At 40.5% G+C, this 15,780-nt stretch overlaps 1 protein-coding gene across 3 annotated transcripts in view; it reads right to left on the bottom strand.

The window, feature by feature from the left end:
• TOM1L1 (target of myb1 like 1 membrane trafficking protein) overlaps positions 1–15,780 on the bottom strand; it is a 1,502,644-nt gene that overhangs the window by 520,420 nt on the left and 966,444 nt on the right. For all 3 annotated transcript variants that reach the window (XM_044090473.1, XM_044090474.1, XM_044090475.1), the window contains one exon: positions 4,514–4,647. In XM_044090473.1, the coding sequence (XP_043946408.1) occupies positions 4,514–4,647 (134 nt within the window). The remainder of the gene's footprint in view (positions 1–4,513; positions 4,648–15,780) is intronic.

Here is a 15,780-nt window from a genome sequence, read left to right on the forward strand (position 1 = left end):
AGCACATTCTGAAAAGCTTGCTTTGGAGAAGTGAACAGAATATGGGTTAAAATGCATACAGAGATTGCTGTTTTTAATTTTATTTAGGAGGTCTGCAATTGAATGTAGAATGTACAGACCATGCTTAAAAGATCAGAGAAGTAAATATGTTAAGCTAAAACCTTTTTAAAGTAGTTGGATTATATGCGTGAGATGTGGGTTGTGTCTGGAGATAACTGAATACATGTGCATTATATGTGGTTTGTGTAAAGAATGTTGGTATAAGTTATTGATAAAGCAAAATCAAGACATTTGTTTTGCTTTATATTTGTAGCAGGTAGTGTTTCATGGGACTTTTTGGTGGTGTTCTCAATGCAATGTGGTTGATAATGTTAGTGTCAGCTATTGTGTACTTCAATGTATATGCACTTAGGTTCATAAGCTGGTACTAGGCTATCGGCCCTAGGGCCTACACAAGCCTAGCCATAACAATTCCTTGGCTATTTCTTCCCACAATATTTACTTCCCTGGATCCCTGTCTAGCAGGGCGACTGGCATGATCCCCGGGATGAATTTCCTATCTCCATCCAATCGTCAAGGTTCTTTTTGAAGTGGGCCAAAGAGGCACTCTGCATGACATGTATGGGCAGTCTATTCCAGAGTCTGGGGAGTCCCTGGGGCAGGAACCTATCCCTCCAGCAGACAAGGTTTAGATCCCTGGAGTGCGTGGCTCTGGGGAATTGGGATTTCTTTAAGTGTAGCATGTCCAACAGCTCTGGGATTGACATGGCCTTGTATGTTAAATAGAGATCGCTTCTGAGTAGACGATATGTGACAGAGTACAGCTGGAGTTATTTTAGAGGGTCAGCATAGGGCATCTGCTTTAGGCCCGTGATTCTTTTAGTGAGATATTTCTGCAGCCTTTTCAGTTGTTGCAGATGTCTTGAGAGGTACATACCAAACGGGCACTGTATTCTATAATGGGTCTAATGAGGGATGAGTACAGTGGGACAATGACCTCCTTTTTTCTGGATGAAAATCCCTTAGTGATGAGGTGTGCCACATAGAAGGATTTCCTGACTGTTGTGACAATGTGGTATTCGAAGGTGAGACCAGTGTCCACCTGTGTCCCCAAGTCTCTTATCACACTTTCGGTGTTTAGTGTACTGCCACCTATGTGGTAAATTCATGGGTACATGTTTTTTCCCAAAGGGGATAACTCTACATTTCTTGGCACTCAGCTTGAGCCCATGGCTCTGGCACCAAGCATCTGTTTTTGTAAGGCCCTTCTGTGGAATATCCACATCATTTGGGGATTCAATAATGGCTCCCAGTTTGCAATCATCTGCGAACTTTGTTAGCCAGAGGCCCTTAGTGTTGGCCTGTACTTCAGAGAAGTAGATGCCACACAAGAGCGGTCCCAGGACTGAACCCTGAGGTACTCCACTTGTCACTTGTCTGGAGCTGGATTTGGAGTTGGCTACTTTTACAGTATGTGTTCTGTCAGTAAGCCAGTTGGCAACCCATCAAGTGACATAGAGGGATTAATGCCCAGCTTAGTAAGTTTATCCATGATTCCAGGGTGGGGGATGGTGTCAATGGCCTTGGCGAGGTCCAGATAGGCTATGTGGACCTCCTTACCCTCGTCCACAGCTTTGGAGACTGATTTGAAGAAATCAGTCAGGTTCAGGAGACAAGATCGGCTCTTCACGAACCCAAACTGAGTGGGGTCCAGTCTTTGAAGGTTGCCAATGTCTTTGTTTATAAGTTCCATGATAATACATTCCATGGCCTTGCAGATCAGGCTCGTCACACTGATGGGGCGGTAGTTCCCAGGATCCAAAGTGGATCTTCCCTTGTGGAGTGGGATAACTGTAGATGTGCGCCACTCAGTTGGCATGAAGCCTGAGGTGAGGCTATGATTAAACATGACACTTAGGTGAGGTGCCAGTTCATTTTGTAGTTCATGTAGTACACAGCCTGTGATGTCATCTGGTCCCATGGATGCTGTATTCTTAGCTTTGGAGACTGCATGTTTTACCTGTGTGGTCATTATTACCGGAAACTGGCAATCTTTCGGTATTGAGATGTGCCCATTAGGGCGTGAGAGGGGGGGGTGAAGTTGGCACTGAATCGATCTGCCAGGATACTGGCAATATCCTTGGGATCAGTATATTTAATGCCGTTCTGTTGTAGCTCAGAGCAGATCTGAGCATTGCCATTTAGATTCTTAACATAGGTATAGAATGCCTTGTGGTTGTCTTTGGAATCTTTATCAATTTTATTTTTGTAACTAGCTTTGGAGGATTTTATGAGGGTTCTCAGCTTCTTACTGAGGCTGGTAAGGGAGTTTTTTGAATCCTGGGATTTTCCTCTTTTCTGCAACAGTTTCTTCCTTTTGTTGTAAAGTTTGTTTATGGCAGGGGACCACCAGATTAGCTTCCTTTTTTTGGAGGAGAGCATTTTGGTTCTATTTGGGATGGCACGATTCATGCAGGAATGGATGTGCTCGTACAGTGCCTTAGTGTAGGATTCAGCAGTCGAACTTTCAGTTCCCATCTGCATGGGTGTCATGAAGTTTGTCACTTCTGACTTGAGTAGCATGAAGTTGGCCTTGGAGAAGTATTTTACGGAGGTTTCCTTAGTGGGGGTTGGCGGAGGGATGTGGATGTCAAGGGTCATTAGCTTATGGTCAGACATGACCAACGAGGGGGTGACCAGAGGTGTGGAGCATCGATTTCCCATGTTGGTAATGACCAGGTCTAGGATATTGGAGCCCCTGGTGGGACTATGGATTAGTTGATCCAGGGAATAGGAATTTATGAATTCCAAGAAATGGTGGGCAAAGGTGTTGGTACATGAGTAGTTTTCCCAGTTAATGGCAGGGTAGTTGAAATAACCCAGTATTTGGGTGTTTGGTTGTATCTTAATATTTTCCAGTATATTTAGAAAGGTGTAGTGAGAATCTTGGGGCATGGTGGGTATATGTAGCAAGCTACAATTTGGATTGCAGTCTTACCTAGTATTAGTTGCACCTGGGGAATTTCAGAAGCTTTGTGTTGGGCAACTAGCCTGGTGGTGTGAATATCCTTGGTGAATATGGACACTCCTCCACCTTTAGTGTTTTGGTCCTGGTTTGGTGACCGAAAAGTGTGGTAAGAGTTGTTGCCTGGTATTGCGGGGGTACTCTCTGGAGCCTTGAACCAGGTCTCAATTACTGCACAGATATCGATGTGCTCCATTTTTAGGAGTGCCTCGAGAGAGTGCATTTTGAGGTTTAAACTTCTAGCATTGAGTAGCATTACCTTCAGATTTTGAATGCTTGTGCCTGTTATGGTGGTGGTTTTGTCCTTTGAATTTTGCCTAAAAAAGGCATTATAGGGGTGTCAAGAGCCTTAGCCAGTAACCTGAATCCCAGGGGTGACAGGTGCAGACCACCTCTGGCAAAGCATCGTGGTCTGTCGATTTTATATATGAAAAATTTGCTTATGTATATGAAATTCACTTATGTATGTGTGTGTACACACGCACACACACACACACATGTATATATATATATATATATATATATATATATATATATATATATATATATATATATATATATATATATATATATATATATATATATATATATATATATATATATATATATATATATATATATATATATATATATATATATATATATATATATATATATATATATATATATATATATATATATATATATATATATATATATATATATATATATATATATATATATATATATATATATATATATATATATATATATATATATATATATATATATATATATATATATATATATATATATATATATATATATATATATATTATATATATATGTACTGTATTTTTCTATCTATACATACATACATATATAAATGTGTATATACTTACACATATATTAATATACTCCAAGATCAAAAAACATTTGGGATAGGGAAAAATCTCTCGCCTGCTGAGTAGTGATTCTGCAAAACAAATGACATCATCTTGTGCCGAACTGGCATTTCACTGAAACAACCCTCTCAACTCAACTTTTCATCTTATGACCATACTATCAAACACAAGTACTCCTGCACACACACACACACACACACACACACACACACACACACACACACACACACACACACACACACACACACACACAAACTTCATCTGCTTGAATGCTCTGTGAAGCACTAGAAACCCAAGTACCCTGTACCCAAATCTCTCTTATGTATCAGCATTAGAGAAATGTAAGCCATCTGCATGCTATGTACCAGACAACATTATGTACATCCCAGCCTAATGCATCGTGTGCAGAACTTTCATACAATTCATTAATATTATGAATCTCATCCTCTGGTTGTTGCTAAGTGTCTGTTTCAACTGGACTGTGTCAAAAACAGCACTTTTTTGCTTAGTGTATTGGCCCTAAGACAAAGGACTAGTATAAAATGAATAAATAGTCATAGAAATAGCCAGCATGCTAGATTACTGATAAGATAAACATTCATACCTTTCATATCTCAAAAATACATTGTTTAGATTGTCGTTCATTTGCAGCAGGATGCTTGCTATATCATCCATCTCCATTGTAGCAAGAAGTTCAATGATTCTCTCCTGCATCAATCGGCAAGTGTCATACAGCTTCTGTTTATACAAGAGATAAAGGCAATCACATTAGTTTTACACATTTTCTTTCTCCTGTCATAGTACTAAACTAATTTTGCTACAAAAATATTTAACCAAAACATTTTCTATAAATCACTGCTTTTCAGATGCCCACTTTCACTGTACATCACTTTTAGGAAAGTGCTACAGCTCGTATGTTATCACAGCTGCCCAGCATACAATTATAATTACAGTTGTGCTACATGATATCAGTAAAATTGCTAAATTTCTCCTCTGTTCAAAATATCTACAACTTCACCTAGGCAGCAGGTACCTAACAATTCACAGCCTTATGGTTTACTGTCAGAAAACAAAGAATGCTTAGCTGCATTATCAGTGCGTGTAAATGTTAAATGTTTGCCTTCACTAGGATGCGACACTAGAACATACAATAAGGAGACTAAAATTCTAACTCATCTCCAAAGCCTGAATTCACATATACCCATTATTCAGTAAAAGTGAGTTCAAACTACTACCATACGGCAAGGGGGCAGGAGCAGCCCCCCACTTTTATAGCTACCATCTTGTCTCTTGGGGAAAGAGCTAAAAATTAATGGCTAGCCTGATCCAGCACTAAGTGGTATAGATTACTGGGGGGGTGCACTCTGGCCAGCGCCTTCTTTAAGGAGGACCTGCATGCTCGCCAACTTAGATTTAAACAGAGCATGCAGAAGTTAAACTGAGTGTTCAGTGAGAGGTGTGTGTGTGTGTGTCAAGTAGAGCCAATGAAGTGATCCCAGGGTGTATTTTCTGTTACCCAGCCACTCGTCAAGGCTTCTCTTGAAGAGTGTTAGTGAGGGGCACTGCCTAATGTAATAAGGAATTTTGTTCCAAAGCATGGGGAGTTTCTGTGACAGAAATCTATCCCTCCAGCATGTTCTATTTATCGTTGTGGCGAGCTTTAGCTCAGTAGAGCACATGGCTCGCAGTGACTTGGATTTCTTTAGGTGGAGCACGTCCATCAACTCTGAGTTGGACATGGCTTTGTAAGTCAGGCAGAGATCACCTCTGAGTAAGCAATATGTCTCTGAGTACAGCAGGAGTTTTTTCAGTTGGGCTGCATAGGACATATGTTTGAGGCCAGTAATCTTCTTGGTGAGTTGCTTTTGTGGTCTTTCCAGCTGTTGGAAGTGTCTTGTGAGGTACATCCCAAATGGGGCATTGTACTCTATGATGGGTCTGATGAGTGACAAGTAGAGGGGCACTATAACCTCTTTATTTCTAGATATGAACCCCTTAGTAATTAGATGGTCCACATAGAAGGATTTCCTAACTACTTTGGCAATATGATTGCCAAAGGAGAGATTACTATCTACCTGGGTCCCCAGATCTCTTATTACCTCTTCTGTATTAAGGGGGCTGCCACCTATGTGGTAATTTGTGGGCGTTTTGTTTTTCCCAAACGGGATGACTATGCATTTTTTGGCATTTAGCTTGAGGCCATGACTTTGACACCAGGTGTCTGTCTCAGTACGGCCTTTTTGAAGGATGTCCATGTCAGCCAGAGAGTTAATTATGGCTCCCAGTTTGCAGTCATTGGCAAACTTTGTTAGCCATAGTTCTCCTGTATTTGCCTGTACTTCTGAGAAATATATGCCGAACAGCAGGGGTCCCAGAACCGAGCCTTGCGGAACACCACTTGTGACTGGTTTAGAGTCGGACCTGGAGCCCGCTATTCTTACCGTGTGAGCTCCGTCTGTAAGCCAGTTGGCAACCCATCTTGTGATGTAGGGGTTTATGTTCAGGCTGGTGAGTTTTTCTATAATACCCGAGTGAGGAATGGTGTCGAACGCCTTGGCGAGATCAAGGCAGGCTGTGTGAACCACCTTTCCCTCATCTATGGCCTTGGTGACTGTCTCAAAGAAGTCAGCCAGGTTTAGTAGGCATGATCTGCCCTTAACAAAGCCGAACTGGGTCAGGTCAAGTGTTTGGAGGTTCCCAATGTCTTTGTTAATGAGTTGCATGATGATGCGCTCCATAGCCTTGCAGACCAGGCTTGTCAGGCTTACGGGGCGATAGTTACCAGGGTCAGTTGTGGCCCCTCCTTTGTGGAGCGGAATAACCGTTGCTGTGCGCCATTCTATGGGCACACAGCCTGTGGAGAGGCTGAGGTTGAACAGTGTGTTTAGGTGGGGGATTAGTTTGTTCTGTAGTTCATGCAAGACGCAGCCTGGGACACCACCTGGCCCCACTGATGCTGTGTTTTTGTCTTTTGAAAGGGCTGTTTTCACCTGTGCTTCTGTGATTTCCGGGACACTACACTTTTCCAGTATTGTTGTGGGCCCTTTTGAAGGTGAGAGGGAGGTGAAGTTTGCACTGAATCTATCTGCCAGGATGTTGGCAATATCAGTAGGTTCACTATATTTTGTGCTATTTTGCACTAGCTCAGAGCATATCTGCGATCCAGCATAACCCACACCCAGCCGTGGGTTATTGCTATTATACAATGATGTTAGTTTTGTGTTGTGTTATATTTATGTTGTTGTTATTTAGGTTTTTGTTTGCTTTACTTTGTACTCTTCCACTTTTTGAGAGATAAAATAGTCCACACTTTGACTTAGTTAGCCACAGCCCCTCTGTTTTGTCTTGAACTTCTGAGAATTATACTGCAAACAATAGGAGGTAACATTGTATAAAAACGAATAATGTGTTTTTTTTTCAGATGTTCATTTTCCTCTCTCCGTAGGCATAGCTCTTAACGTTCCATCTGCAAAATGAGGAACACTAGCCCACATAATGTGGAACAAATGGGCAAAATATGGAACACATATTAACAGCTCACTAACAACTTTAAGTAGGAAGGTCCTAGAATGGTTAAAATATGCCAGTTTTACTTATAAGAAAGATCTTCTAATGAATTAAAAAAATCTTTTCTATTTACCATGAATATCAATTAAAAAATTATGGCACTTTTCCGTTAATGGGGCAGCAGGCAAAATGTGTGGTTCATGTTAACTCCCCACTGTAATTTGTTATATCTCTCCTGTTATCATTATGCTTATCCATTACTATTTTGACCGCGTTCCTGTTGATCTCTTTTTTTTAGGAAATAAACAACTTGCTTAATGCACTCATCTGCTGATGGTTACACAGTGAAGTTAGCAACCAGTTATCTGAACGTTTACAAGATCTACTGCATATACTGAAATGCAAGCATCAGGATCAAGAGACTTGAGTGTATGCTCCGCATTTGAGTCATACTCACGTCTTTTTTTTGTAACAAAATACCTTAGCTCCTCATCTGTATAGGATGGCATAGCGTGTTTCCGGTGACGAGTGGCTCACTCTTAATTTCCTCTACTTGTCCTTTTCACTAGAGACACTCTTTTGCCTGCCAGAAAACCTAGCAGCAGTGGAAGAAAAAGAACCGCTCATTTTGCCTGCTGCCCCATTAACGTCCAAGGCCAAGCTTTAATTTACTTGAAGTCGCTGCTGTAGGATTCCTTAGCGGCCTGAGTTCTTACTTAGATTACTTTGGATTTACAATGTGCACGCTGGTGGAGTGGCCAATCAGCATGCAATTTTCTCATCTTTGCAGAGATGACACTGTGTTATATAGCAATAACCCACAGCTACTTGGGGATAATGCTGGATTTACCCAGGCTGGCGTGGTTTGGCCATGAGGGAGAAACCCGAGTGACCAGACAAAGCAAACCATGGGTAAATCCAGCATTACCCACACCCAGTCATGGGTTATTGCTATTATACAATAGTGTTCGTTTTGTGTTGTGTTATGTTTGCGTTGTTGTTATTTAGGTTTTTGTTTGCATTAATCTGTATTCTTCCACTTTTTACGAGACAAAATAGTCCAATACATTTTATTATTTGTTTGTTTATTTATTTATTTAATGCTGTTTGGTTTTTGAACACTGTGTGGGTTTCTGTAGGTCTTCACACTATCTACTGTAGGTATATCAGGGGATGACTAACATATGTCAATTTGTACTACAGGTGTCCCTAATGTATGCCTAAAAGTGTCAGACTTATGACACAGCTGGAGAAGAAATAACTTACTGTGCTGGGACCCATTTCCATCACTCTTGTAAATACCTGTATAATTGTAGTGTTTGCTACATGTCATAAAGGCTTCTGACATTGCCATGTTTTGATTTCATTCTACCGTGGAACTTTATATACAACAGCGAATGTATATATTGATACAGTGGTACTTACATATTATTGCAACCACATAACAGACTCACTACCTCACATTGTAATTCCCAGTTTTACCATACCGTTGAACTCTGTGTGTGTCTTAACTGTAATCCATTTAGGTTCATAGGTTGGTACTGAGCTATCTGCCCGAAGGCATATATTAGCCCAGCCACATTGTGCGGTATTCCCTAGACCCTTGTACTAGCAGTTAGTACCCTTGGCCCCTATCTAGTAGTGCTGTTGGTGTGATCCCTGGTGTAAACTTTCTGTTACCCATCCACTCATCAAGGTTCCTCTTGAAGAGTGATAGGAGGGGCTCTGTCTTATGTAGATCGGGACCCTGTTCCATAGTAAGGGAAGTCTCTGCAAAGGGAATCTATCCCTCCAGCATGTTCTATTCATTGTTGTGTTGAGGTTTATATCCCTAGAGCGTGTAGCTCGAATAGATTTGGTTTTGCTAAGATGGAGCATGTTCAACAATTCTGGGTGGGACATGGCTCTGTACGTTAGACAGAGATCGCCTCTGAGAAAGCGGTATGCAGCAGAGATCAGTCTTAGCTTTTTCAATCGTGCTGCATAGGGCAACTGTTTGAGGCCAGTAATTCTCCTGGTTAGGTACCTCTGTGGTCTCTCCAGCTGCTGGAGATGTCTAGCCAGGTACATTCCAATTGGTGCATTGTACTCAATAATGGGTCTGATGAGGGAAGAGTAGAGGGGCACCATTACATCCTTAGATCTTGATGCGAACCCTTTCATGATCAGATGGGTCACACAGAAGGATTTTCTAACCACTTTGGCAACACGGTTATCAAAGGAAAGCTGGCTATCTACTTGGGTCCCTAGATCCCTTATTTCTTCTTCAGATTTCAGGGGATTACCTCCTATGTTGTAGTTTGCGGGTACTCTGTTTTTTCCAAAAGGGATTACTACGCATTTTTTTGCATTTAGCTTGAGACCATGGCTTTGACACCATGCATCAGTCTCATTTAGGCCCTTCTGGAGGATCTCCATGTCGGCCGGAGACTCTATTATAGCACCCAGTTTGTAGTCGTCTGCAAATTTAGTCAGCCACAGCCCTTCCGTGCTTGCCTGTACTTCTGAGAAGTATATGCCAAACAGGAGGGGCCCCAGGACAGAGCCCTGAGGCACACCACTTGTTACTGCTACTCTTACTTTATGGGATCTGTCTGACAGCCAGTTTGCGATCTATCTTGTGACGTAAGGGTTTATGCCCAGGCTGGTGAGCTTATCAATAATACCCGAATGGGGAATGGTGTCAAATGCTTTAGCAAGGTCAAGGTAAGCCGTGTGTACCTCCTTTCCCTTATCTATAGCCTGAGTAACTGTCTCAAAGAAATCCACCAGGTTCAGAAGGCATGATCTGCCCTTGACGAAGCCGAACTGTGTGGGGTCCATCGACTGGAGTTCCATAATGATTTGCTCCATAGCCTTACAGATCAGACTGGTCAGGCTTATTGGTTGGTAGTTCCTAGGGTCAGTTGTGGGCCCACCCTTGTGTAGCGGGACCACCGTTGCCGTGCGCCATTCTCTGGGCACATATCTTGTGGAGAGGCTGAGACTGAACAGGGTATTAAGATGCGGGGTTAATTCCTTTTGGAGCTCGCATATGACACAGCCTGGGACACCATCTGGTCCCATGGAGGCAGTGTTTTTAGCTTTAGATAGAGCCTTGTTAACCAACGTATAGGTAATAATTGGACTTACACAATCCCCTGGAATTTTAATAGGCCCTGTAGGTGGTGGGGGGGAGAAATTTGCACTGAACCTGTCAGCCAAGATGTTGGCAATGTCAGAAGGGTCAGTGTATTTTGTTCCATTTTGTACTAGCTCAGAACAGACCTGAGCGTTGCCATTTAGGTTTTTGACGTAGCCATAGATGGCCTTATGGTTATCCTTGGCATCCTTGGCAACTTTCTTTTCAAAATTAGCTTTAGTTGACTTGATGAGGGCCCTCAATTTCTTACTAATGCTGATCAGGGATGATTTTTCTACTTGAGATTTGGCCTTTTTTTGTATAAGTCTCCTCCTTTTATTGTAAAGTTTGCTTATGGCCGGGGTCCACCAGACCGGTTTCTTCTTGCTTGAGGTATGAGTCTTAGTTTTATTTGGGATAGCATGGTCCAAGCAATCCTGAAGATGCATATAGTGTGCCTTGGTGTAGGATTCCGCATCCTGGATATCATTATCCTTCTGCAAGGGAATAGTGAAGCTTTCCACTTCGGATGCAAGTAGTTTGAAGTTTGCTTTGGAAAGGTTTTTGACTATGTTTTTTTTGACTGGGGGAGGTGGAGGAGTGAGGATGTCCAGGGTTATCAGTTTGTGGTCGGATCTGACCAAGGAGGGAGTGATAATGGGTGTGGTACAGTGGGCGCCCATATTTGTGATGATTAAATCCAATATGTTGTCCCCTCTAGTGGGGGAACATACTAGTTGTTCAAGGGCATTTGAATTTATAAATTCTATGAATCGCTGAGCATAGGAGTTAGAACATTGGTAGTTCGCCCAGTCTGTACCAGTCTATTTCAGTATGTGTTCTGTACAATTTTTTATGAAAACTGATTTTACTTCTGGAGGATCACACCGTGAGATACCTTGGCCGCGGTGTATAAATTGTTAGGACAAGTCTGTCACCTGCTTTCTTTATGAATTCCCCAGAAAGCCGTAAAGGGAATGGAAAGAAATGTAAAAGCAGAGATACATTTGCAAAACACTGCCGTTATAAAGTCAGTTGGTTTACAAAAATGTTTGCACTGACATAAATGTTAGGAAGGCTACGGCATTTCAACACCAAATATTCCTCATACAGATGGTGACTGGTGTACTCAGTTTTCTGTGCACGGTTGACAGGAATGCTTCGATGACAGAAACTATCATTCTCTGTTCTGTCAAAGTGCCGCAGCTTAATATGCTAGTTGCCAGACATTTTTACTTTGTTATGTTGGATTTACAATGTGCATGCTGGATGGATTAGCCAATCAACGTGCACTTTTCTCAGCTTTGCCGAGTTTCCATTGTAGAATAATTAATAATTAACAACAGTCGTATTGCTGAACATGTCAGTGCAGTTCTGTGGATTGTGGACCTCAACTGAAGTGGCAGCAGCCCACCCAGGTACATTCTGGGCAGTCATTTATGTAGTAATAACAGTAAAAATAATGACGATGATGGCGATAAAATAAGAACTACTGCAGGCAAGAAACTGGAATAACTTTGCTGTTACTGTGTTTTCAGAACTTAATACAATTTCTTCCTTGCCTTAACTCAATTTTTTTTCATTAATGCAAGTTGGCCCTAGTTTTGTTAGATTTTTAAAGTCATGCCAGAAACATTAATTTATTTAAAAGAACAATAAAAATATTGTGATTTTTATTCTGCTTATAAAAATGTTACTAAAGCTTCTTGCCTGACTTTAAGCCTTCAGTTAGCCTATTTATTATTATTATTGTTATTTTTCGAGTTGCACTTTTTTATTTAATTGAACAAATAAAAAATGCAACAGGTCAAACTTAAAAGTGGTAAACAGCTTTTTCTCACAGTTCTTATTTAAACTTCAAAACCACATAGCTCAAGGGATAAACCCAAAAACGTAATGGATCGGGATAAAGATCAAAGGTCCAGAATCAGGGACGTATTTTAAATATAACATTGTTCTTATATGTTTTGTTGCTAGAATAACAGGTTTTGCATTAGCCTGCATTTTTCCAAAGGATATGAATTCTAGAAGTCTGAAACTCGAGTATCTATTATTATTTAAGTTTTGCAATCGCCATAAATTTGCCAGAAAATCAAACATATTATGAGGAACAGACCAAAAACATGACAGAAAATCAGGGATAGTCAAACATATGCTGTGATCTCTCAACCTCTTAGGGCAAGAATTGGGAGAAAGTGTGAAAGGCTCAAAATCATGGGCAAATTTTAAGATTTACTCTTTGTCACCAAAGCAATGGATGAAGGTAAAATAGTTCACACCACATTACCATTACCTTGACTTTGCCAAGCCTTTTGACACAATCCCCTATTCAGGTATAGTACAAAAGATGAATGATATAGCAGTAAACACATCACTAGCTGGATTGCCAACTTGCTCAGAGGATGCAGGAGATCAAAATAGGGGAAGTTACCTCTAGAAAAAGACCAGTCACCAATGGAGTCTCCCAGGGTTCTGTGCTGAGACTTTTTCTTTTTGGCATATACATCTCAAAAGTAAAAGGAAATACCAATGGGCTTTGGCCGACTAAGTTTGAGATGACTGCAAGCTAGGAGCAGTTATTGAATCCCCGAATGACTTAACTATCATGCAAGAAGGTTTGTCTCAAACAATAGCTGGTGCCAGAATCATGAATTGAAACTAAACTCCAAAAAAATACATTACTGCATCCTTTGGGAAGTCATCTACTCCAGGAAGCTGCCAAATTAACAATACCCCCTGAGAACTGACTCAGCTGTTTGGCATTTGGGAACTTGTGTGTGTAAAGTGACCTAACTTTTGACCAACATGTGCCCAGAGTCATAAGAAAATCTTTCTACATTGCACAGCTTATAAACAAATTGATTGCAACTAGACCTAGAGATGTTATTGTCCCCTTTATAAAGCCCTCATTAGGTCAATCATTTTGTATACTGCCCACTTTGGCAGTACCTGTCCAGACCCATGTAACAACTGGAGTACCCACAGAGATACCTTACTAAAAGGATACAAGTCCTAAACAATAGGTCTTGCATGGACCACCTCAAAGATTTCACTACAGTCAGTATCCTACAGAGTGCTTAAAGGTGACCTGTGTCTGGCATACAAGACATCCTCTGACCTAATACAGATGGACCTACTGAACATCAGCAAGTGAAACGGAATCAGAAATACTTAGTCCAGGTATCTAAACTGAATGTTGTAGAGAGATGGATATATATCACAGCGGCTACCACTATTCCAGAACAGACTATCCATTCAAGTAAAACAAAGCTCATCCATGTCCATATTCAAATCCAATTTGGATCTAAGGATGGGTAATAGAAAATATACTGTAGGATTGCCCCTCGTGCCACTAATGGATAGAGGCAGTTCCTAAATGCTGCATCCCTTACATGGGTCCCGTCAAATTATCTATGGTACAATCACAGTTATTCTCACTAGGGCTAATATACAATTATCAGCCATGGGATAGGTAAGACCAATCAGGAAATGTTAATTCAGGCACCAAAATGGAAATTGGCTAAGCTTAAAATGTCCTCCAAGTGAACCTATGTTGCAGTAGTAAGTTTAAAAAAAAATGTCCTTTTAGATCACCAAGTGCCCCTCTCACCCTCTGCCCCCCAGCCTTCAACAGCTTCTGGCCCCTCTGCTTATGACACATGAAAACCATATTGCAACTCATCTTAACCTGTGGAGATAGATACAGATTAAACCAAAGCTACAGAAATGCTATAGAACTCCTTTCCCCTAAAACCTAGAGATGAAACCAACTCAAAAGTTTTTCAGCATAAACTGAAAAATACTTGCGCTTTTTAAGCCTACTCTTGTTCTAAGATGTAACCAAAATGAATGACATGCTGTTCCAAAATATCCACTCTCACATAAATTCTCCTATCTAAAGATATGTGCCAATACACTTACCCTTTCCCCCTACTTCCAAAACTGATCTTAGTTTTCCTCTCCCCATCTACTACAAATGTTGTCTAACTTACTTTTTTTTCTTTACCCTTCCACTCTTTAAAGCCAACTTTTGTTTCATCACATTGTATCTGTGCAGTGTTTCAAGTCTTGCTATGAAACTACTGTTATTCTTCTAAATACATGTGGATGTATCTGCGCATTTTAACTTGCAAGTTGTTCTCCAAAATTCCTGCATGTCTACCTTTACTTACTTATACATTTTAGAGCTGTATAATCTGATTGCTGCTTCTGCTAGATAAACAACTTTTACACTTGAATTGTGGAGATTTTTCTCCCCAAGAGACTTTTCTGAAAGGGAAAATCTACCCAGCTGCAGTATTCCAGTTAATAAACAGAATTAAATAATCAAACTTACTGCCTGTGTGGTTCATTCTCATCAAGCGATGTGTTAAAATCTATCTTAAAAAGTTGGCATTGTGTACTTAAATCCAGGTACAGCAGTTCCAACTCTAAATCAACACTTAACTGTTAATGCAATTATTATTTTCTTCTGTCCATGCAAGCAGCATTACTTTACAGATGCTTCAATGGAAACACTGATTTAAGCTTAATCCTGGTTAGTATCTACAGCCTAATAAATGATTTCAAAATGTCACATCCATAATTAACTGCCCAAACTAAGACAACTTCAAAATATCCTTCCCTTTTTAAGGTCCCAAAAATGAAGTTCACAAACATACTAGGAAAAACAGACTAGGGACTCGTATTGAGTAAAACCTATTAGAGCTGGTTGCAAAATATCAAGCACTGTAAAATTTCATGAACTTTCTGTAAACAGGAGCAATATTAATTCTGTGACCAACATAATGTGTCATTGTCATTGTTAACAGTTCAGAAACAAAATGGAGCAAAATATTTTGTAAGACACCCACATACTCCAGAAAAAGATCAGCTAGATTGTGTGCTGAGAAGCACCCACTCCTCAAGTTTGACCCCTGGCAGTTTTAAGCAGTCTTGTTAGTAATCTACACTCCTACTGTAACCAAGCTAGAAAACTGTGAAGTTATCTTGTACTATCCCATGTCGAATAAGCAACTAGGATCCAAAGCTATGGGCATGTACATCCCTGCTATCACAGCAGTAAGCCTGCTGGACATGGACATCCTGAGGCACTGCCGCAACTGCCTGATGAATAATGTATGCAAGAGATTTTTTTTTAACATCTTTACTGGATTATCACTTGTGATACAGGCAAACTTACATTTATCCGATGTAATCAAACAAGTTCACGTTTACAAACATTATACACCATATTATAAATA

Source organism: Protopterus annectens, chromosome 12.part0, assembly GCF_019279795.1.
Source record: "Protopterus annectens isolate FY-2018-M chromosome 12.part0, PAN1.0, whole genome shotgun sequence".
Taxonomy (NCBI): Eukaryota; Metazoa; Chordata; order Ceratodontiformes; family Protopteridae; genus Protopterus; species Protopterus annectens.